This window comes from Esox lucius, chromosome 22, assembly GCF_011004845.1.
Source record: "Esox lucius isolate fEsoLuc1 chromosome 22, fEsoLuc1.pri, whole genome shotgun sequence".
Taxonomy (NCBI): domain Eukaryota; kingdom Metazoa; phylum Chordata; class Actinopteri; order Esociformes; family Esocidae; genus Esox; species Esox lucius.
In genome coordinates, this window is record NC_047590.1 from 11547125 (window position 1) to 11572019 (window position 24895).

The window sequence follows — 24895 nt, forward strand, 5'->3', positions numbered from 1 at the left end:
TGCATTTGTGTGTGTACTTTCATCTGTGTGTGTTAATCCTGTTTAGATACATTTCTATTTTAATTGCCTTTTCGATTCATGTTTAATCCCTATTACTTCCATGAATCCCTTACATCAGACACCATCATCAACAAAGAATAAGGTTTCTGGCAGCCCTGACTACAAATATAAGTGGATTGTGTAAGTGTAGTTATATATAGATTGTTTGTGCCTGGCAACCTCTGCTTTGGTAGGAAATGACAACAGTGGCAAGAAATCTCCAACTAGGGTGATGGCTGTGTTCTGACTTCACGGCAGGGGGAGAGGAGTGTGGGCCAGACATTTTTATACACACACACACACCTGTCACCAGATCAACAAGTCATTTCACACCCTGCTAGGTCAGCAATCTATAGTGATCATGGAGAATTTGAGACAATGCTCAGATACTGTGTTGGAATAAATGGGTTTCTCTGTATCTGTGTGTTCTTAGACAGGTGTAATGAATCAGAACATGGTCCATTTGAGACCTGTCAGACAAGACTTACAGTAGTGTCTTAAAACGCCTGATTGGAGCTGTCATTGTATTTAACACACACATACTCTGTACACTTTGGTGTAGACATCGGTTTTGGATTCAATCGGAATTGAACAATTAATTTAAACTGAGTTTGAATAGGCCTCACCCAGTAGGAAGCAGAATTTAGACAGAATGCCTATTGAAGGAAGTAATATGTAATTCAAAGAGACTGAAGACATAAACCATGACATTTCCTTTCCTTTTCTCAAATATTGAATCAAAAGGATATGTCACATCTTAATGTCAAATGCTATTGATTATTACTAAAATCAGTCAAAAAGGTATTTAATTTGATATATTGAGATTAGATGTTATATTTTTCTTTCACATTGTATTGTTTTGTTATCAAAATTTTGTTTATGTAATTATTTATTCATGTAAACAACCTCCAAAATTATCTTTCCAGATCACTAGAATTACAAATAAATGTTTCAGGTAAATACTTTTAAAAAGTACTCGTCTGATCTATATGCTACAAGTTATTACATTTTTTGATGTAAAAATAATTATGCTTTAATGAATAAGCAGTGGTTTGTAGCTCCTGTGTAGAGCAAGGTAGTTTCACGTTAGGGTTATGGGTTAATTTAATTCAAGTCGAAAATTGAATTATGTTTCATTAAAGGTCTGATCAATTCAATTTCAGTTCCAAATCAATAATTTAATCTGAAATGATAAGCAATTAATTTCAGAATTCAATCAGTCTTTGATTTTAACTGTTGCCGTGCTTTCGACGGGCGGTTTCAGCACCTTGGACAGCACCCATCATACAGGCCAGGAATTGGCGGATTTGTCCATCCACTGTCACCATCTTGAAAGGACTTTTTTTCTAGTTTCATTATCCCTAACTCCTTATCTCCCTCCATCCTTATTTCAGCCCCCCCCCCCCCCCCCCTTTCATAACAACTTCGCTCTCTACCTCCCAAGAAGCCTTGCCCTATGACAGACATGAATGAATTAGTCGTATATTTTTTGAAATGGAAATATCAAAGAATTTGTGTGGTCTCCGAATCTGAATTAAGAGGGTGAGTGTGTTAAGGGGATTAAACTGAGTAATGTTGAATTTGATGGTTCGTTTGCTAAAATGCAGTGAATGGGCTTGACGGCAAGCTGCAGGCAACCACAGCAGGCTACTATCGACATCAAAATGATTCGTCGGGAAAATAAAGCAGAAACAAAAACCTAGAGTTGTCATTTTAAATGAGAAGATAACAGCCCTCTTTGAAATCTCACGTGGTAGAAGTGCCACACACACACACACTCACACACAAGCAGGCGCGTGCGCGAGGGCAGCTGGGCTTCTTTCAACCCGTGCTCGTGAAAGACTGACAGAAGCGGGGCGACTGTTCTCAGTTGCACGCGCTCCCCTCTGTCTCCTCTCATCCTCCTTCGATATCTAGCGTTCCTCTGCCTTCCTAATTTATTTATGAGTTCTTTAACTTAGAAAAAGAAACAGAGACAGCAACCGGACTGCAATACCAGCGTAATGTAAGAAAACAACAAGGCAAGCAAAGAGGGGAACGAAAAAAAGAGGGAAAGAGAGCGAAGTATGCGTTTTTCTGGCGTGCGGATGTCTCTCTTATCTTCCTTTCTTGTATACTCTGTGCACCGTGTCTTTTCTTGATTGGTTTCAACTTGAAGGGAGAAAACAACTACATCAGCTGGACTTTATTATGAAAAGAAAAACAATCCGAAGACTAGAAGGCAATAGCCACATGTGAGAAAAAAGGAAAGGGGGAGCAATGCTTTCTCCTCTCTCTTTTTTCCTCTCTTCTCTCTCGAAGCGACAGAATGGAATATTTTTCTCTCCCTGGTCGATGGATGTACTACTATTACTTTATACCAGGAAGGAATCTCCCATCTCTCCTTCTTTTTACCGGGAGATTTCTACCGCTGTTGGTCTTCCTTCATGCCTCCCTCCTCCACCCCGACCCGTGCCTCTCCCACCCTCAGCCATGTCACATCCTGGCTCGGATCGGACACACGGTACGTCTCGGTGTTCTGCTCCCAACCAAACAACCAGCCAGGGTGCAGAACGCTCTCAACAGAGCCTTGACCAGCTTGAAACACCAGACTGGAGATGGAATCCCGCCTCTTCTGCCCTACAACCTCACCCTGGAGGTAACGGGTCCATCGGTGCTTCCATATTCATTCATTCATTCAATTGGCAACTAGTCACTCAGTCGCTTACGTTCAAATCAAATAAACTTTATTGAGCAATGGCCACATTTCTTCCAATAAGAAGCCTTTCAAGGTGAAACATTAAAGAGAAATGCTTAATGTTTTTGCACAAAAATCAATATATAGCATGAATAATAAACAATTATGAAACAATGGTTGAAAGACTAACGAAGCAAAATCGTTTGAAATAATGAAATGTTTAAGATTTCATTCAGTTGATAAAATACACAACATAGCTAAGACAACTACAAGCACCCTTTAGAAGCACATCTGAAAAGGTGTGTCTTGATGTCGTTTTTGAAAATGTCAGTCCTTTCTGAGACCCTTAGATAATCTGCCAGGCAGTTCCGAGGGAGAGAGCCATAATGCCTTGAAAGGGGCCACGCCAAACGTTTTGGTTCTGGCCCCTGGAACAACTAAAGACTTAGTTCCAGAGAATCGGAGGTACTGACCGGGGACTTTATCTTTTAGGATGCGCGGCCATATTGCATACATAATCCCACCCAATGATTCATGGAAACACTTATTGTATTTAAAGCAAACAGGCTGTAATGTCTGACTCATTCATTGGACTGTGTGCAGGTGGTTTCCCGGTCACCATCGGGAGGAGATCCCGTCTCCCTGTCCAGGTGTGTTTGTCAGGAGCTGGTGGTGCGAGGCGTTTCGAGTGTCTTGGCCTTCCCACGCTCACCCGAGGAACTCATCAATGTCGACTTCCTGTCCTCCTTCCTGGAAATACCTTTTATTTCCCTGCTGGAGGACCTCGAGCCTCTTAGAAATAAGGTAAGACCTTGAACCGTTCCGATTGTCAAGGTAGAACCTGGAAACACCATGATCTAGAAACACTGGAAACCAAGGCAGGAGCTAGAACCATTCTGAGTTAAGGATAGAACCTTCAACCTCCAGGAGCAAGAAACACTGGGAATGAAGTTTGGTCCCTGAATCATTGAGAACCACGCTATAGAAACCGTTTACTGCAGGATTAGAAGCCATCAGAGATAGAACACAGAGAGCCTCTTAAAGTCAAGCGATGATACAGTGACACCTTTTATATCATTCATGGAGAGTGTAGAGCCACTCAGAGCTTAGCTAGAACAGCCAGCGTGTGAGAAAGAGTGTGTGTGTGTGTGTGCCTTGTTTTTGGGACACGTGTATGCCTGATTTCCGTTTAGTAGTTACAGAATGGCCGTTAACTGCAGCTGAACATACAGTAAAATTAATAGTGTACATCTAGTGGAATCTAATGGATTAGTCTCATATCTGTACAGACACAACAAGTGTGTGTGTTTGCATTCCTAGCGGCAGCCTAAGCTGTGTGCCAGTCAATCAATCTCAGCCATATCCTCCTGTCTATAGCTGAGCAGTCAACTGCAACACACACAGACACACGAACAGACAGACACGGAGACACGCACAGACATGCACAAATAAACACACATATAGAAACACACAGACAGACACGCACGCGCACACACACACACACACATAGGCTCAACACAGAGAAAGACTCAGGAGAAACGAAAGAGAAGATAGAGAGGGAAAGAGGGAAAGAGCAAAGAGAGTGAGCGCGAAGGAGAGAGGGGGAGAGGAGGAGAGAGGGAGAAGAGGAGAGGGAGGGAGAGAGAGGGAGGAACAGGAATAGGCTGAATAGAGTGTTATCTGTCATGCTGTGGGAGAAGTGAACCATTCACTACTGAACTCTGTCTGTCTGGCGGTGGGCACTGAAGGGAAGGAGAAGGAGGAGAGGAGGAGGGAGACAGGAGGAGGGGGACAGGAGGACGGGGAGAGAAAGGCAGACAGGGCGCAGTAAACTCAGCAGTCTTAGATAGTATATCAGGAGGGGTGATCCCATATCAAGGCTGTCCATCCATCTCTCTAGCTCTTTGGCTATGTTTGTGTGTGTGTGTGCATTCCTGCAGGCATGGGTGTGTGTGTGTGTGTGTGTTTCTGTGTGTGAATGTACAGAGCAACACACTTAGAAGTGGTGTGACTTGGCAGATAAGAGTGAGAGAGTGATAATTCTTCCTAATGTACATTAGATAATTAGAATGATAGAATGACCTGATCACATAAATCACACTGACCAAGAAGAGGCTGAGGGAGGACAGGTGAGATGAGGATGGGGTAGAGGAGAGGGGAAGAGGAGGGGAGACGAGGAAGAGGAGGGGGAGAGGAGAAGAGGAAGACGAGGTAAGGGGAGAAGAGGAAGAGAATGGGGAGAGGAAAAGGGAGGAAGAGTATAAGAAAGACAGGAAGTGCTTCATCATCAGTATCCTCACAGGTGCTTTGGCTAGTATATCAGTAGTAATGCTTGCTTCCCAAATAGCACACTATTCTCTTTGTAGTACACTACGTTTGACCAGGGCCCTATGAAGGGAATAGGCTGCCATTTGGCCCAGCCATTCCAGAGGGTTGTTCCTGGCAGGTCACATGCTCAGCTAATCGTGTTATTTATTTTTAGCTGTTGTTATGATTAGATTGCCTTGTTTAAGGACCAACTCTGTTCCACTGTGATCTGTCTATCCTGCACTTTTCATTTCCTCCCATTCTTTCCCTCCTCCCTCACTCTATAGGGGAGGAAGATTAGGACATTGAAAAGCTAATTTGTGTCTCTGAATGTAATCACTTTTAATCCTCAAAACCTGATGATGAATGAGTGGAAGTGCTGTTGCCTAGGGCTACACACACACACACACACACACATGTATACAATCAGACACATGCATAGGCTTTCACTTCTAACTCACACACACACACACACACACACACACACAAATAACACACACACACACACATATAATCAGACACATGCACACAAAAACAGATTATAAATACATTCAAATGTATTTACTGTCACGTATATATACAAACCAAGTAATATAATTGAAGTACACATTTATGACATTAGAGTCAACGTGGACACACACTGATTTGTTTCACCAAACATGATAAGAGTGTTGTCCAAAATTCTCCACTTTTGACTCATCTGTCCATAGAGCATTCTTCCAGAAGTCTTGACAGGTGCTTCTAGTTATTTTTTGATAAACCTTTCTAACAGCTCATTATGTCTGGTGAAAAACAAACACAGTATTCCACACTACTGACCACATATCAACGATCAAGCACTGAGATGTCAGTGTGATGGTTTGGGGATGCTTTGTTTTATCAGGAGCTGGAAGATTTTCCATCACTGTAGAGTACAAAATCTGCTCTGTATCAGAGATTTCTAATGTCAGGAGATCTGCTGTGAGCTGAATCTGAAGCGCAGCTGGGTCCTGCATCATGATGTTAATCCAAAACACACACATAAGTCTGCATCAGATTGGCTGAAAGGCAATACATTTAATGTTTGGAATGGCAGGCAATTGAAAAACCTTAAACTAATAAAGGAAGGACCTCAAACAAGCAGTTCATTCTCAAAAACCTACAAATGTCCCTGAGTTAAAGCAATTTTGCCTGGAGGAATGGGACAATACAGCGATGTAAGACATTGATCCATAACTACAGGACAGGTTTTGTTACCGTTTCTAAGGGGCATTTATGTTCTCGCAGGGGGGTATTGCATAATCTCTGTTCAAAAGAATAAATCCCAAAAAGAAATAACAACAATATACGAATCTTGTGCTATTGGTTTGCTCAAGCTTTCTTCATTTAATGTCAGCTTTTGGTTGAATATCTGAAAAAAATCAAGGGGATAAATAGTTCTGAGCGTTGGACCTCTTACTGGACCTCGTCCTACAGGCTGTTCCGACGTGTCCGTTCATGTCTGAGGAGCATCGAAGGTTACATTCCCCCTTGCCTCGTGCACGCATTACGCACAGACCATATTTGACCGGTTCTGTCTGCAACCAAACCTGCTTGGGGTGGAGCGGTGTCTAAGCACTGGCTATCTCCCTGGATTCTGCTATCTCCTCGGCGTGTGACAGCAAAGGTCGCAGGTCGCCTAACGGGCTGTGCCCTCCCTCCGATGGGCCGGAGTTTTAAGGGTCGACTGTGGTAGTTTTGCTGCGGTGAGCCGGTCATCACACTGTTTTCCGGGGTTTTATTGACTCGATGCCACGGCTCTCAGCCTAGGTCGTAGCTGTCGGCTGGGAGAGGAGAGGGTGAACAGGTAGCCGGCGTATTCCCGCGTCGCCCCAGGGGACTGGCATCAGTTCAAGCCGGTTTCCCTTGGGTAGGATATTGCGGGCTGCCTGGTTCACTGTCCACTAGGCTGGCTTAGGGAGAGACTGTGAGTCACCACTGTGTGTTGTACTGAATGCCAAAATAAAAGAAATCGGAAAGGGGATAAGTGTTTTTCCACAGTGCTGTACATATCTGAATATATCATGTAGGAGGGACAGAAAAGACACCTGTAAAACATGAATCATGTCATCAAAGTACATGGATGAGCCAGGGGAGAGTTAGGAGAGTAGATACAGGCCAGTTTGGATGTTCAGGGGGACAGAACATAATGTCAGGAAAAGTACACAGCAAATTGACCATAACTAAGCCATAAAATAAATGGAATTAAAAATTAACAATAATCTCCCACCGTCATTAGACTGGAACTACATTGCGTAATGTCTTATTAGGTAATTCTTTTTGGTTTTACTCTGCGGGGCCAAAAACCACAGACAGGGAGATTTTGTCCTAGTCTGTCTGTTGCCAATCCCTGGCCTCGGTGTGTCAGTTGTACTTCCTGGTTAAAATGAGTGACGCTGTAGGACTGTGTGATCTTTTTCAGGAATATTTTATTGGTATACAGCATACCTATGTGTTTACAGTATAGTTTCTATATGTAATGGATAAAATATATATCACATCTCCATGAGGTGATCTGTATCATATGTCTATGATGTAAATCATGTCTATAACCCACAACATATATCTTATGTCAGTGAGATTATATATTTTGCCTGTCACGTAAAAGGTACATCATATGCATGTTAGATCAAATATATACAGCTCCGGAAAAAATGAAGAGACCACTGCACCTTTTTCTTTCCTTTCCAAAAAAGTCGAAAAGGAAGGTTTTGATGGAGGAAAAGAAGCGCTCAATTTGCAGTGGTCTCTTCATTTTAACACAAAACCTTCCTTTTCGACTTTTTTGGAAAGGAAAGAAAAAAGGTACTGTGGTCTCTTAATTTGTTCCGGAGCTGTATGTCATATGGGTTGGACAAAATAAAATAATCACCAGAATGAAAAGGACTGTTACTTTGAAGTAACTTAATCACAAATTCAAACGCTGCTGCGGAGGTCACATTAGGTTGATTGCCAATTAGCGGTACAAGTGTGTCTGCCATAGAAGAGGTCTGACAATTAGCACTTGGATGTGTGGGTTTTCAAAGCAACACGAGGCCACTAACAGAGTTCCAATGTGTCCAAGTAGTCAGGACCAGGTGAACCCTGTGGCATTACCACAGTTCCCTCAGGGTGTTCCAGTATGCCAGGACGATAATGCCCCTATACACACTGCTAAACACATTCAAGAGTGGTCTGTTGAATGCCAGGATGACATCAAACGCCACCCATGGCCTCCCCAATCACCAGTTCTGAACATCAATGGACCGTTATGGGAGCTTCTGCAGCACAGTGCAAAACAGAATTTTCACGTCCGTCGTCTCTCAAAGAACTGGAGGCTTTTCTAGTTGAAGAATGGTGCGATATCTCAACACACAAAGTTATATTTGCAGTGCTGGTATGACAGCAGTCCGAGAAGGATTGGAGCTGTTCTGAAGGCAAAGGGTGACCTTAATCGTTATTAGTTCCTTGATGTCAATATACACTTAAGTATTTCCAATATTTTGTCCATTCTTTTTATATATAAAATATGTCAGTGAAAATAAAACTACCTATACAATATATTTCTAAGGGATAAAATATGTATAATTTGTCCAGATTTATGTTTTTGGAGGAGGATACGTAGAGGACAAGATTGAGAGAAGGATTGTGGGAGGTGGTTAAGGGAGGAGGAAGAGATGGAGCGGAGGATTGCGGGAGGTGATGAAGGGAGCAGGGGGGAGGAAGAGATGGAGCGGAGGATTGCGGGAGGTGGTGAAGGGAGGAACAGGAGGAGGAGATGGAGAAAGTAGCATGAGTTATGGGGTCCCAGATGTTCCCCAGATTGTCCTTCACAACCACATGACTGTTGACCTCTGGAGATCCACAACAGAGTAATGAGCTGGCTTTACCCTGGCTTTATAAATTCACGCTCACGCACAGACACACACACTGACACACACAGATACACACAGACACACACGGACACAAAGACACACACTGACATACAAAGACACACAAAGGGATTGGAATTGCCAGTGGCATTGCGATACAATACTAGCACATCACTTAGGTTTTCCAAAGACAATGTGATTGGATATTTTGTTGTTATGGCGATTCAATGTTCCAGACAAATGCTCTCTATATTGTCGCTGCAGAGAAAAGAAGGGAACTAATTGGCTTCCTGTCAACAACAAAAAAAGATGGAGATTGAGCTATAGAAGGACAAATACTGGAGTTGTGTACAGGTACAATAGGGGCAACTAACTAGTGCACAAATCATTAGGAAATATTTGTAAAATGTTCAACATGACTCAACAAGCAATTTCATACTTCACTAGGTTGAGAAATCTGTCTGCTGTAATGTTTTAACGCAACAAATTGTGTATGTAAAAGAAACTATGACATCAAATAATCTATTTAGGCTTTTTACTGAGCCAGAATACCACTGAGAGTTGCATTGTTTCTGGTTTACATCTTTCAAACTATTGCTGCTGCACTGTACATCAGAATGCAAACTAACTGGCTGACCAACAATAGCTGCTATGCTGAGTGCTCTGATTGAACTACGTCCATCATATGATTAAACATAGAGAGAGAGAGATACAACACAGACACAAAAGAGACCGTGTATATTTGCATAAGCTGGTATTGGAGGCCCATAGACAGCAGAGATGAAGAGAATAGATAGAATATGACTAAGCTCCCTTTCTTACCCTCTCTCTCCCTCTCTTTCTCACCCTCTGTCTCTCTCTGTCTCACCTCCATCTCCCTCTATTTCTCTCACCTCTCTGTGTCTCTGTCACTCTTTTTATCCCTCTGTCTCCTCCCCGCTATCAATCTTCGTTTCCCCCGGTGAAGTAACGCCAAAGAAAACTTATAAAAAAAACATTTGCAAATAGAAGAGTAGGTGTGGAAGAAAAACAATAATAATTCTATGTACAAAGTTTTATATACAATGTGTATAATCATTATTCATATTTTTTTGGTATAGTGAATTGAAAAGCGTTGACCTTCCATCTCTCTTGTCCCACAGTCAATATAATAGTCCTCTCTGGCTAATCATCTTATTGATGGTTTCAATACCCAGACTATGGTCACTAATAAACTCTATTTCCGATGTGTGATAGTGAAAAAGAATCACTGTGCTGCTGCTAACAGTATAGCATCCTGTATTGCCAATTGACCCACCACACACCAGGCACGGACCAGTGATCCTCTTGTTTCACAAACACGTGACCTCCCGAGCTGACAACTTTAGAAACATTTGACTAGTAGATTATTGTTTAACTCTGTTTCAACTGCATTTGATTGTTCTCTGACCTTTAACCCCAGTGTGTTCTTGTTATTCACCTCCGACTGTATATGTTTTGCCCTTGGAGACAGATCATTTGTGGTAACATAAATCTTGTGTTTATGAGACAGTTTTGATAAGGTGTCTCTCTCTGGGCAGAGACGGTTTACCATAAACACACAGGCTTTTATGAGCCTGGTATGGCCACTTTCATTGGGCAAAGTGAGTATGCATGCCATTTTTTCAGAGGGCAGCTGAAAAAATTGCCTGTTTCTACACTGCACTGCATGGTTAGTTGAATTTCTGTCCATTTTAGGATGTTTTCACTAAATTATAGGGGTTTTCACTAAACTGATGTGCATGGATTTACAATCAGAACAGCAGAAAACAGACACCAAAAATAATAAAATGTCATTACAATTTGCTCTGGACTTTGCTGTACATTTCTTTTGTTTCACGGTTGTAATGTTTTTACGCAAGTGTCATGTGTGGGCGGGCTTTAGAGGGAGGCAGAGATGACAAATCCCCATTGGTCAACCAGCCTGTGCAGCCTCAACCAATCTTCCAGTTGATTTAATATCTAGGCTTGCTACATTAATATTGAGGCTTGCACCATGATCATATGCCCTGAGAGAACTTGTTAGCAACTAATTTGTTACTCTATATAGTTCCTTTATCAAATTTCAGAAATAAGATTGTATCCCCTGAACAATTATCTCCTGAACTTTTGTTAGCTAGCCAATTGGCAAAGATGAAGCTGTTGATTCACACAAATGACTGTGTTTGATCATTTAACTAGATACATAATCAAAGACAAAGAGGCAAAGTACATCCAGGCATAAATCCTTTGTGAGACAGAGCTGTTGCTTGACTCAATACTTACACTGTTAAAACAAAGCAAGTGATTTTTTTAAATGTTGCATTTTTGGTAAATGTTAAGTCAAAAAGAAAGATTAGAACCAGAAATAACTGTTGATCATGAATATGGATGTCATCCAGGGCAACACATCAGAAGGCTGCAGGTTTGCCAGCAACCATTTTACATTTTAATAATTTCAGACTCCGTTATCTAGAGAAACTGACAGGAACAATTAAGGTTAAGTGGCTTGCTCAAAGACCAGTGTCTATTTGTCAAGATTTTAAAGGCACAGTAGATGGACATAAAATTAGAAGTAAATACTTTATAAGACAGTGTTAAAAGGCTGTTGCTTGTCTTAATAATTTAAATCAGGGGCGAATATTCATTTCAGGTAGAGAGAAGTCAATGTCTCTTGAATATTTGAGTCTTAAAACAACAGTTTTATTACTTTGATTGATTTGACACATCCTGTGTCATTGCAACCAGTCTGCAAAACTAATAATTGCACATGAATTGTCAAATGATAAATTCAAACTCAATAATGATTTTACATTTACACAGTTTTTATCAAGGTTATTCCCCTCTAATGTATACTTGGGGATCTGTCATAGAGACGTGGTCCTACGGGTTATTGTGTTTAAGAAACAGGATAAAGTGTTCCAATAGGTTTTCTTGATAACAGTTTCCAACACAACATAGACAAAACCTTAAGAGCAAAAACCATTTCGGAATAGTAATTATAATACCTGATTGAACTTGTTATTAGGAAACTGTAACAAAGGGGCGCTCTCCATTTCTTGTTCCATGAGAAGAGAAGAGTCTGCCCTTCCCTTCCTATTGCTATGGTTAAAAATATATTATTAGTAATAATATGGGATATTACAGCTATGGAACCAGAACCACCTGTGACAAATGAACCAAAATGATTTGTGAAGTTTGCAGTGGGTGGAACCCTAACCAAGATAACCAATATGCAACTAATACTGTTTCATTATTCACACTGACAGTATGCTGCAGTTTGTGTAGTTTTACTGAGGAGCTCAATGACGTGTCATAACACAGTTTTTATAGTTTTACTGAGGAGCTCAATGAGGTGTCATAACACAGTTTGTATAGTTTTACTGAGTAGCTCGATTAGGTGTCATAACACAGTTTGTATAGTTTTACTGAGTAGCTTAATGAGGTGTCATAACACAGTTTGTATAGTTTTACTGAGGAGTTCAATAAGGTCTCATAACACAGTTTATATAGTTTTACTGAGGAGCTCAATGAGGTGTCATAACACAGTTTGAATAGTTTTACTGAGGAGTTCAATGAGGTGTCATTACACCGTTTGTATAGTTTTACTGAGGAGTTCAATGAGGTGTCATAACACAGTGTGTACAGTTTTACTGAGGAGTTCAATGAGGTGTCATAACACAGTGTGTACAGCTTTACTGAGTAGCTCAATGAGGTGTCATAACACAGTTTGTATAGTTTTACTGAGTAGCTTAATGAGGTGTCATAACACAGTTTGTATGGTTTTACTGAGGAGTTCAATAAGGTCTCATAACACAGTTTATATAGTTTTACTGAGGAGCTCAATGAGGTGTCATAACACAGTTTGAATAGTTTTACTGAGGTGTTCAATGAGGTGTCATTACACCGTTTGTATAGTTTTACTGACGAGTTCAATGAGGTGTCATAACACAGTGTGTACAGTTTTACTGAGGAGTTCAATGAGGTGTCATAACACAGTGTGTACAGTTTTACTGAGTAGCTCAATGAGGTGTCATAACACAGTTTGTATAGTTTTACTGAGTAGCTTAATGAGGTGTCATAACGCAGTTTGTATAGTTTTACTGAGGAGTTCAATAAGGTGTCATAACACAGTTTGTATAGTTTTACTGACGAGTTCAATGAGGTGTCATAACACAGTTTGCATAGTTTTACTGAGTAGCTTAATGAGGTGTCATAACACCGTTTGTATAGTTTTACTGAGGAGTTCAATAAAGTGTCATAACACAGTTTGTATAGTTTTACTGAGTAGCTCAGTGAGGTGTCATAACACAGTTTGTATAGTTTTACTGAGGAGTTCAATAAGGTGTCATAACACAGTTTGTATCGTTTTACTGAGTAGCTCAGTGAGGTGTCATAACGCAGTTTGTTTTGTTTTACTGAGTAGCTCAATGAGGTGTCATAAAGCAGGTAGGGATAAAGATGTGCATCCTGCTGTCCTTCAGAACTTGTCCGCACATTGGGAGGAAGGTGATAAAACATTACACACCAACTCATTATCACTAAACTAAGGAATTTAAATTCCTTTCATTCATATATTCTCTCTGTTCTCTCCAATATTAGAAGCAGGTAAATTGATCCCTCCTCCAAGCAGGTAAACTGCCCCCCCCAAAGCTAGTAAATTGTTCCCCCCAGCAGGTAAATAGGTCCCCTGCCAAGCAGGTAAACTGGTCCCCTCCCAAGCAGATAAATGCCCCCCCCCCCCCAGTAATGACAAGACTTTGTGAAAAATATAAAATGTGTCCCTCTCAGTATCAACCCCGACAATGTTGTGATTATGTTGTGATTATGTTGTGATTATGTTGTGATTATGTTGTGAATATCTTGTTGGAGACAATGAAACCTGGTCATCGACATAGAGAGGAAGTTTGATATATTTGATATTTAGGACAAGCCCTGTTGCTGTAGATAGATTACATATATATTAAAAAGTGAAATTGTCTGCTCTTCTGTGACCAATTATGACACAACATACAGTTAGGTCAGGAAATAATTGGACACTGACACAAGTTTCATTATTTTGTCTGTTTACCAAAATATATTCAATATACAGTTAAATAATGAATATGTCCTTAAGGTGCAGTCTCCCAGCTTTAATTTGAGGGTATTTACATCCAAATTGGAAGAAGGGTTTAGGAATTACAGCTCTTTAATATGTAGCCCAGTCTTTTTCAAGGGACCAAAAGTAATAAACGTATTTTTGTTCAACCCCTTGAGTTAGAGCTGAAAGTCTGCACTTCAAACACATCTCGGTTGTCTCATTTCATATCCATTGTGGTGGCGTACAGAGCCAGAATTATGTGTCTGTGTCCAAATATTTCCGGACCTAACTGTATATTAATTTTAGACAGCATAGATCATAGATTGTTCATCCTATTAAATGTTTTTTTAAGATATTGAGTATCAGGTATCAAATGCCTTTTGGAATTCAATAAAGCGAGCAATTGTTGGTTTAAGTAGGTGAATGGGGAAGACTTGGTCAGCTCATGGCTGCTTCCTTCGTGAGCTACGATAGTAGCATGGAGAACAGGATGTAGGACTAACACTTGATCTGTCTGAAATGTCTGAAATAGGACAATGAGATGTTACAGTGGGTAGAGAAAAGAATCACCCCCCCTTTAAAATAATCACATTTTGTTGCTTTGCAGCCTGAAATGAAAACAGACACACACACAAAAAAAAAATATTCAGCTGTGTTTACAACTTATAACATCCAAGTGAAAGATATAATATCAAGGGAAAAAATATTACAAATAAAAAAAACGAATCACTGAGTTGGAAACAGAATCACCTCCCTCCCAAATATGACTTGTATACCCAACCAGGTGTAGTTAATCACCTTCTCAATAGCGCACAAAGCCAAATGACTTTCAACTGTGATCAGCTGTGGTCATTTTGATTAGCTCAGCATGAAACAAGCTTTTTCTGGAGCATTTCAGTCCTTGGTAGTGCAACTGAAGAAAACAATCAACTATGGGTGGAAAGGCATTGTCAAAAGATCTCCAGGATAAAGTTGTGGACAGGCACAAGTCAGGAGATGGATACAAAAAAATGGCAAAGGCTTTATCAGTGCCTAGAAGCACAGTGAGGTATATTATTAAGAAGTGGAAGGTATTTGGTACAACACAGACCCTCCCTCCAAACTGGATGAAAGAGCCAGGAGGAAACTGGTCAGAGAGGCTACCAAGAGGCCTACATCAACTCTGAAGCAGTTGCAGGAATTCATGACAAAGAGTGGTCATTGTGTGCATGTGACAACAATGTCACAAATTCTCCACAAATGTGGCTTGTATGGGAGGGTTGCAAGAAAAAAGCCACTCCTCAAGAAAGGCCACGTGCAGTCATGACTGAGCCTTGCCAAAACGCACCTTGAAGATTCTAAGGCCACGTGGATAAAGGTCAGATGAGACTACAATTGAATTATTTGGCCTCAACGCCAAACGATATGTCTGGCGAAAATCCAATACAGCTCACCATCCAAATAACACCATTCCTACAGTAAAGCATGGAGGTGTCTGTCAAAATCTGCTGTTCTCTGCCAGAAAGTTGTCAATGGGAAGAAGATTTACCTTCCAACATGACAATGACCCAAAGCACACAGCAAAACAGACCACACAGTGGTTGAAGGAGAAAAAGGTGAATATCCTTGCATGGCCTAGTTAGAGCCTGGATTTAAACCCCATTGAAAATCTGTGGAATGACTTGAAGACAGCAGTCCACAAACAGTCACCATCAAATGTAACTGAACTTGAGCAGTTCTGCAAAGAAGAGTGGTGAAATATTGCAACGTCTAGATGTGCAAAGTTAGTAGAGACATATCCCAACAGACTAAAGGCTGTGATTAAAGCAAAAGGTGGTTCAACAAAATACTGACACAAGGGGATGATCCTTTTTCCTACTCAGTGATTATGTTTTATTATAAAAATAAAAAAAATCTGACATGTTGGTGTTATATCTTTCACTTGGATGTTATAAGTTGCACTGAGTAAATACAGCTGAATGAAACAAAAACTGTGTCTGTCTTCATTTCAGGCTGCAAAGCAAAAAAAAAAGATTATTTTAAAGGGGGGTGATTCTTTTCTATACCCACTGTAACTCCAAATAGCAAGACGTGTTGTATTGCTGTTTCTTTGAAAATTATTCTTCACAGTCAGACGCTATGTAGTTGAGAGTTTGTATGAGAAAAAATGCGAGAAAATGGACTTGGAAATGATGCTCCCCAGCCAGCCAGCGAGGGAGGGCTGTGGGTTCGGGCTACTTCTTGGGGCTAATGGAACGCGTGAGGTGTTCGATTTCTTGCATGTTTGGTTACAAACCCCACCTGGCTCTGAGCCCCCCACCCTTTCAGGACGTTTCCTGAAGGAGATTTCCTTTCTCTTTGAGTTTTACCATGTCACAGGGCTTAAATAGCTGGTACGGCTAGTTCTTCCTCACCCCCATAAAGGGTGAGACTATACAGTGGCAGTATTCACCCCCCTTGGACTTCTATACATTTAGTTGTATTACGATGTGAAATTGAAGTGAATTTAATCAGGAGTTTTAGCCACTGAGCAACACAAATAAGTGAAAAATAAATTCTGCAATTTGGTCTAAATTGATTAGAAATCTAACAGAAAATGAGCCAGTTTACGTCCCATTCCTGGCTGGCAGATCCTCAGTGGGTTTCTCTACCAGTTCAGAATGTCCACAGTCCATCTATTGTTACAGTCAGTGCCTCCCAGTGATTGGATCCCGCAGTTATAGCCAGTTCTGGAGATTTGACCTTGAGGCTGTAACATGTCCTCTCTCCACCCTTTCAAAGGTCGTCCAGGACATGTGCTGGTTGTGGTAGATTCAAGGGAACAGGTGTCACTGGGTTTTAGGGTGAACCAAGAGAACAGCTGTGCGACTCCTCTCGTTCCTGGGTCTCAAACTGGACGCATTGAGGTCCTGTGGAGGGCAGGCAAGTTTAGCCTCTGCTTGATCCAGTTTCAGCATTGTGCCACAATGCCCCACCACCTGTTGGAGTTGATGGGAGTCTATGATACCAGTCATTCCCATTGAGCTATTCTGGATTCGCCCAGCGTGCTTTTGGTGATTTCCTCACGCTTGAGCGCTTCCTGCTGCCTACAATAGGCGGTCCAGATGTACCCATCATTCTGGATCCTTTTCTAAAACACAGCCCTTCTCATGGATTTGGCCCCCGGCCAAGAGCTTTGGTGATCTCTGCGCATTGTCACAGCACCTGTGGAAAGTCGTGACCATGTCCAATGTGATCATAGCCTTCAAGTTGTTTCCATTTACCTTCCTCCGTTTCCATCTGAGGAGCAACTGAGTCACATGTTCCCTGTCCGTGCATTACCTGGGCATGCCCCCGTTATGTGACCAACTGTTTTGCTGCTTTGCTAAACCTACTGTACCTCAAGGTAGGGTTCTGTCTAGGCAGGATTGAGGAGGTTCCTTGCTATGTGACAGCAAAGGACAACTGTTGCCTAACAGGATAAATGCTCACTCACCTCGGGGTGTCCTGTTCTCTTTTTAAAATATCTGGCCATGATGGATATCTGAATGACTGTAACAATGACCCCCTTTTGGCTCCTTGCTGCCTAGGAACGATGAAGTGCGGTCATAGATCGGAGAATGGGTGATTATAACACCTGCGGGTGATTATAACACCTGCGAGAGGTTTGGCAAGTGGTGATTGTCCCTCCTTCAGGGAACGCATATTACAGTCAAAAAACTTTGTTTATAGATCTTGCTATTTATCCGATTTTGTCGTTTGGTTTTATATTTCTGGTGTTAAGGATTCGCGTTCAGTTTTTCCAACCGTTGCAATTTCCAATGGGGATTTTGTTCCCATAGTTCCATAAAAACATTTTATTTTTACCCTCTTCAAATCTTTGAAGCTGATTAGACCTGTATTTTTCATGTTATTTTATTTCCATTATTTTGGTACCAGGTGATATTTTACACGTCCATCCTGGTCTGTGGGTTTTCTGTGTGTCTGGTTTGACAGTTGCCTCAGGTTTTTCCTGGCAGTGTTACATTCACTGTCAAAGAATGTTATTTTAGGAATTTTTTTGGTGTACGTTTTCCCCTCATAAGTCCTTTTTAGATGATTATGTTGCCAGTTTGTGAAATATCGTGTTTAATTCATACATTGACCAGTATATGTTATATGTTCTCTCTCCCCCTCCCTCTCCATCTGTCTCTAGGCTGGTCTCCATTGCTCAGGTTCATTGGAGAATAAAACACATTTCAATATTTGTAATAGAATCAGTGGATGTAGGAATAAAACTATCCGAATCAAATAAACAGTGTACAGGAATCGATAATTTTTTTTCAAAGTGTGTTCCTTAAGAGGAATTATGATTGATCTTGTGTTTTTGGAATAAATCATGACTGCCAAATCATTTTGGAGGTAGTAAGGAACACGTGATGATATCATATAACTAAAATCTTTGTTCACATTTAATTTACATGCTTAGGCTATTGCTGGCAAAATGTATTAGGTTATCCAACTATAACGAATGATGTCTCTTTGCAAGATAATGTCTGGTAATGACTTCCTATTTCCATTAGCTGTTTCAGTATGAAATAATTTTACATCTTTAGGCCCATATGAGCCATGGCATGGACTGTGGGGAGAAGTAGCACTTAATAAGAATGTTAATATAGCAAACACTACTATAGTTGTCAGGCTAGCTGAGACATGAGAAAGGCCAGTCAGAAGACCGTATAAGCTGCCTCTGGGTCATTAGTGCACATTTTACTAAATGGTTGGCAGAAACCCTTCAGTGTTTTTTTTTTCTTCTATCTTGATACAAAAATATACACCGTGTGTTTTCAAAGATGTGACTTCATTACATCCAGTTGTTTTCATGAAGAGAAAAACAGTTCAGTGAAAGCACACCAGTCAATGGTAATGTCTGGGCACAAAGCAAACTTTGCAAATGTCAATGAAATGAATGCAAATCTAGTTACCGTCAGTCTCTTTTGTTCCCAGTCAGTGTCTGTAGTTTCTATGTTTTAGGTCTTTTCTTATCTCCTGTGTCTAACTTTCAGAATAAACTTTTTCAATTAATCTCAGTTTTTCCTCTGAGAGTTACTTTGGCTGTGTTGTTTGTGTGTTTTGTGTGTCTTCATGCGTGTGTGTCTGTGTGTGTCGGCATGTGCGTTTTAATGTGTGTGTTTGACAGTTTGGAACTGAACCACTGTTTTGGCTGGATAAGACTCCTCAGAGCCTCAGAGGAGAATAGGAGGAGAGAGGGCAAGAGAGATAGAGGGAGGAGAAAGAGAAGGCGTGAGAGATCGAGGGGGGAGACAGGAGTCAATTTGCAGCAACTGTTCCTACAATCATCTGTCATTTTTATGATTCAATCAAGTGTCCTTGAGATGCACAAATCACTTTGATACGTGAATCACTGAGCTGTGTTAATACTGTTTAACCAGAGTCTGGTTCTGAACTGGTCTTTGTGTTAATACTGTTTAACCAGAGTCTGGTTCTGGACTGGTCTTTGTGTTAACACTGTTTAACCAGAGTCTGGTTCTGGACTGGTGTTTGTGTTAATACTGTTTAACCAGAGTCTGGTTCTGAACTGGTCTTTGTGTTAACACTGTGTTTAACCGGAGTCTGGTTCTGGACTGGTCTTTGGGTTAACACTGTTTAACCAGAGTCTGGTTCTGGACTGGTCTTTGTGTTAACACTGTTTAACCAGAGTCTGGTTCTGGACTGGTCTTTGTGTTAACACTGTTTAATCGGAGTCTGGTTCTGGACTGGTCTTTGTGTTAATACTGTTTAACCAGAGTCTGGTTCTGGACTGGTCTTTGTGTTAACACTGTTTAATCGGAGTCTGGTTCTGGACTGGTCTTTGTGTTAATACTGTTTAACCAGAGTCTGGTTCTGGACTGGTCTTTGTGTTAACACTGTTTAACCAGAGCCTTCTTCTGGACTGGTCTTTGTGTTAACATTATGTTTAACCAGAGTCTGGTTCTGGACTGGTCTTTGTGTTAACACTATGTTTAACCGGAGTCTGGTTCTGGACTGGTCTTTGTGTTAACATTGTTTAACCAGAGCCTTCTTCTGGACTGGTCTTTGTGTTAACATTATGTTTAACCAGAGTCTGGTTCTGGACTGGTCTTTGTGTTAACATTATGTTTAACCAGAGTCTGGTTCTGGACAGGTCTTTGTGTTAACACTATGTTCAACCAGAGTCTGGTTCTGGACTGGTCTTTGTGTTAACACTATGTTTAACCAGAGTCTGGTTCTGGACTTGTCTTTGTGTTAACACTATGTTTAACCAGAGTCTGGTTCTGGACTGGTCTTTGTCTTAACATTATGTTTAACCAGAGTCTGGTTCTGGACTGGTGTTTGTGTTAACAATATGTTTAACCAGAGCCTTCTTCTGGACTGGTCTTTGTGTTAACATTATGTTTAACCAGAGTCTGGTTCTGGACAGGTCTTTGTGTTAACACTATGTTTAACCGGAGTCTGGTTCTGGACTGGTCTTTGGGTTAACACTGTTTAACCAGAGTCTGGTTCTGGACTGGTCTTTGTGTTAACACTGTTTAACCAGAGTCTGGTTCTGGACTTGTCTTTGTGTTAACACTATGTTTAACCAGAGTCTGGTTCTGGACTGGTCTTTGTCTTAACATTATGTTTAACCAGAGTCTGGTTCTGGACTGGTGTTTGTGTTAACAATATGTTTAACCAGAGCCTTCTTCTGGACTGGTCTTTGTGTTAACATTATGTTTAACCAGAGTCTGGTTCTGGACAGGTCTTTGTGTTAACACTATGTTCAACCAGAGTCTGGTTCTGGACTGGTCTTTGTGTTAACACTATGTTTAACCAGAGTCTGGTTCTGGACTGGTGTTTGTGTTAACATTATGTTTAACCAGAGTCTGGTTCTGGACTGGTGTTTGTGTTAACATTAGGTTTAACCAGAGTCTGGTTCTGGACTGGTGTTTGTGTTAACACTATGTTTAACCAGAGTCTGGTTCTGGACTGGTCTTTGTGTTAACACTATGTTTAACCAGAGTCTGGTTCTGGACTGGTGTTTGTGTTAACACTGTTTAACCAAAGTCTGGTACTGGACTGGTCTTTGTGTTAACACTATGTTTAACCAGAGTCTGGTTCTTGGACTGGTCTTTGTGTTAACACTGTTTAACCAGAGTCTGGTTCTGGACTGGTGTTTGTGTTAACATTATGTTTAACCAGAGTCTGGTTCTGGACTGGTGTTTGTGTTAACAATGTTTAACCAGAGTCTGGTTCTGGACTGGTCTTTGTGTTAACACTGTTTAACCAGAGTCTGGTACTGGACTGGTCTTTGTGTTAACACTATGTTTAACCAGAGTCTGGTTCTGGACTGGTCTTTGTGTTAACACTATGATTAACCAGAGTCTGGTTCTGGACTGGTGTTTGTGTTAACATTATGTTTAACCAGAGTCTGGTTCTGGACTGGTCTTTGTGTTAACACTGTTTAACCAGAGTGTGGTTCTGGACTGGCCTTTGTGTTAACACTGTATCTAACCGGAGTCTGGTTCTGCCAGCCATGTGTCCCTTGTCAGAAGAAGTCATTAGATTTGGAGCCTTTTGAGACCTGATCATTATAAGATAAGTCCATTATCCTTAATTGAAACCTGTCATATTCGCTGTCTCTTCTCTTATAAAGTGTGGAGCACTTTAGGAAATGTACAACCTTGCCTGAGAGCCAGAAAGTCGACTGTCGCTCTGGTACTGGAGGCTTGCTGTGTTTAGGGAGGTTTGTGTTATCAGAGTATATATGTGGAGACAGGGTTACAGGAGTGAGTAATTCCATCTGTCAGACCATGCTACACTGGATGACTCTCTGACTTGTGTGTGTGTGTGTGGGTGTGTGTGGGTGGGGGGTGGGGTCTGATAAACACTCATCACATTTCCATACCTTTCTTTATTCCTCCCCTTTGTCAGTTCCCATTCCCACCTCATATCGCAGAGGCAAACGAACATGACAACATTTCCTCCTGCAGCCGTCCAGACTATAGGGGATTCATTTAATTATTATTATTCCTTCGTTGAGTGTTTTTCTTTCTCATTCTTCTCAAGTCTTAGAGCTGTTTTAATGCTCCGTGAGTGTGTGTGTGTGTGTGTTGTTGGTGTGTTGCGTATTTAAACAATCTGCCATTAACTCACTCCCCAGGACTCCATTCCTTGTCATCAAGGGACATTTAGCAACATTAATCAGTCAACTTACTAAGAGCCAGCAGCACTGTCAGCCTGCAGGAGAACTCCGCTGTGTCTGTTCTGTAATCAACAGCAAAACAGGGAAATCAACACTTGGCCCCACTAACCATAACCCAAAGTGTGGTTCTCTGCTCACTGACAAAGCAAAACCAGTGAAAAGACAACTATATCCACCTGTCTGTTGGAAATGAAATTGTCATAGTCTGGAATGTCAGTGTGTTGGGTTTCGTGAATGACATTTTGTCTGTTGATTCGTCAGTTTGTCCGTCTGACATTCTGCCAGTTTTAAAGGTCTTCTCCTTGAAGATTTCTCTTTTTTTTCCACCTTGCTTGTTCTCTCTCCCTCTCAATCAAATCTTTCCCTCTCTCGCTCCCTCTCTCTCTCGCTCTCTCTCTCTCTTTCTCTGGTGCATGCTGGTAGTTGGTTGTGTGAGTACAGCATGGGGCGAAAGAGCATATAGTAGGGTTTATAGTGCAATATGATTAAGTAGTTTCTTTGGTGGCGATATGGGTTTATTTTGTTTCTTGTTTAAGATTTTCTGGGTTTGTGGTCGGAATGGCCCCTAAAAGGGGGCCTGGCTTCAGGTTACTTTGGCGGAGGTTCAGAAAATGATTAACAAAGCGGTTGTGCCTCTTGGTAGAGGTACGTCATGCCCATTGGCTGGTTGAACGTGGTGTTCTTCATCTACACAGGTTATGATTTCCAGCGCGCCACCGTTAAATCCAAACGAGCTATTAGAGCAAGAGTTCAATCAGAATTGAACCACTGCATTGCAAACATCACATCAGAACCATCTTTAGAGATGTAATTTAAAGTGACGTAAGACAGTAGGCTATATATGGCTTACACCGCTACAGGTGGTGTTTAGAGTCTGGGGATGTTGGCCATAAGCTGCACGCACACCCCCGCATTGAGTGAAGGAGAATGGGAGGGCAGGTCCAGTTCCCACAGCATCTGGTTCCACTGATGTGGAAAGAGGAGAGACGATAGTGGTCCACAAGGATGGCCACAGTCAAGGGGAACATCAGGATAGTTTCCTACCTCAGACTTTTTGGAAAGTCAGTCTTACTCTCTTAATGATCAGAGGTCTGTGAGGTCGGCTGTAAACCGGTCGGATGAAGACTGTGGGGATTGATGAATTGAGTTCAGAAATGCCTCTTGGATTGAGGAAATTGGTTTTTACTGTCCACATCTCTGACAGCGAGTAGAAATCGTCATTGGACTAAATGTCCATAATGATGACAATCATGATCACTTGGTGATTTCATGTCTTTCTCTATTTTCTCTGCATATTATTCTGTTTTTCCTCTCACCTTTCTATACGGAGGTTCTGCGGGGAGGACCTCTTTATATTAATTGGGGGAGTCGTCGGAATAGGAGGCATTGGGAAGTGGGACAGGGAAAGGTTATCTTTCTGTATTTGCTGACGGTTGTTTTACCTTCTTCCTGTGATTCATTTCCAGTGGAGGCCGAGCTCTTTAGTCAGTGGTCAAGGTAACAGTGAATGCGCAACCGTAGAGAAACTGAAACTGCAAGTATCACGCCTTTATGTCCTCCGAAGGCCTGGGGACTGGTTCTCAGTGAGCAGGCGGGAGAATCCTTTGTGATCTTTTGTTGCATGTCATCCATTGCCCAGGTGATGGAAACACTGTACGTCAGAAGTCTCTCAATTGTTGTCATGTCATGTCATGGACAGAGGATTTGGGACAGACATCCGGGGTCGCTGCACAAGATAAAGTCCAGGTCAATCTCTGTGTGGCTAGCAACTGAGGGGCCGTTAAGTGGACTAAAGCTTTAGAACGGGGCGAAGTGGCAGAACAGGGCAATCTGGGCAACTCAGTGGACTTGTTCTACGTTATGATGTGGCTCTTAACCAGCGAAGTAAAACTCTGATTGGTCCCCTGGTGACGTGAGGGAGGGGGGATGACGCTGGTGGTGAGAGTCTGAGTGTCTTTTCTGTGGTGTGGATAGAGATGGGGGAGAAGTGTCTTCTCTGTGGTGTGGATCCAGAACTGATGGGGGAGTAGTGTATTTTCTGTGGTGTGGATAGAGATGGGGGAGTAATGTCTTCTCTGTGTTGAGGATACAGATGAGGGAGTATTGTCTTCTCTGTGGTGTGGATAGAGACTGGGGATTAATGTATTTTCTGCTGTGTGGATAGAGATGGGGGAGTAGTGTCTTTTCTGTGGTGTGGATAGAGATGGGGGAGTAGTGTCTTCTCTGTGGTATTGATAGAGACAGGGGATCAGTGTATTTTCTGTGGTGTGGATAGAGATGGGGGAGTATTGTCTTCTCTGTGCTGTTAATAGAGACAGGGGATTAGTGTATTTTCTGTGGTGTGGATAGACTTGAGGGAGTAGTGTATTTTCTGTGATGTTGATAGAGACGAGGGATTAGTGCCTTTTCTGTGGTGTGGATAGATTTGAAGGATTAGTATTGCATGTTGAAGAATGGAAGGAGATAAATGCTGGTTGAGTATTGACTTTATTTCAAATGTTTTCAACGTGTCTATTTGCATTTTGGTACTGGTATAGGTAGGTGCTTAGTAGTTTCCTCAAAGGAATTTTTCAGTTTAGATTTCTCTCTCTCTGTCTCTGAAACATTTTCAAGTCTAGGACAAATTCTCAAATGTTGCTACACTTCAGAACCAGATCCACTTAACCTGAGAATTGTTTCTGTGAGTCAGCTGTACATAATCCAATATGCCCAATCTGAATGAGACCCATTGCTTGAAGCCCCACCTGCCAGCGTCTGTCCCATCGCCT

At 41.5% G+C, this 24895-nt stretch overlaps 1 protein-coding gene across 1 annotated transcript in view; it reads left to right on the forward strand.

Moving 5' to 3' along the window:
* The first annotated feature begins 2373 nt into the window (after nucleotides 1-2373).
* Nucleotides 2374-24895, forward strand: part of LOC105019853 (glutamate receptor ionotropic, NMDA 3B) — a 59224-nt gene continuing 36702 nt past the window's right edge. The window contains exons 1-3 of the mRNA XM_034289906.1: nucleotides 2374-2379; nucleotides 2510-2677; nucleotides 3320-3520. Coding sequence (XP_034145797.1) covers nucleotides 2374-2379; nucleotides 2510-2677; nucleotides 3320-3520 — 375 coding nt within the window. The remainder of the gene's footprint in view (nucleotides 2380-2509; nucleotides 2678-3319; nucleotides 3521-24895) is intronic.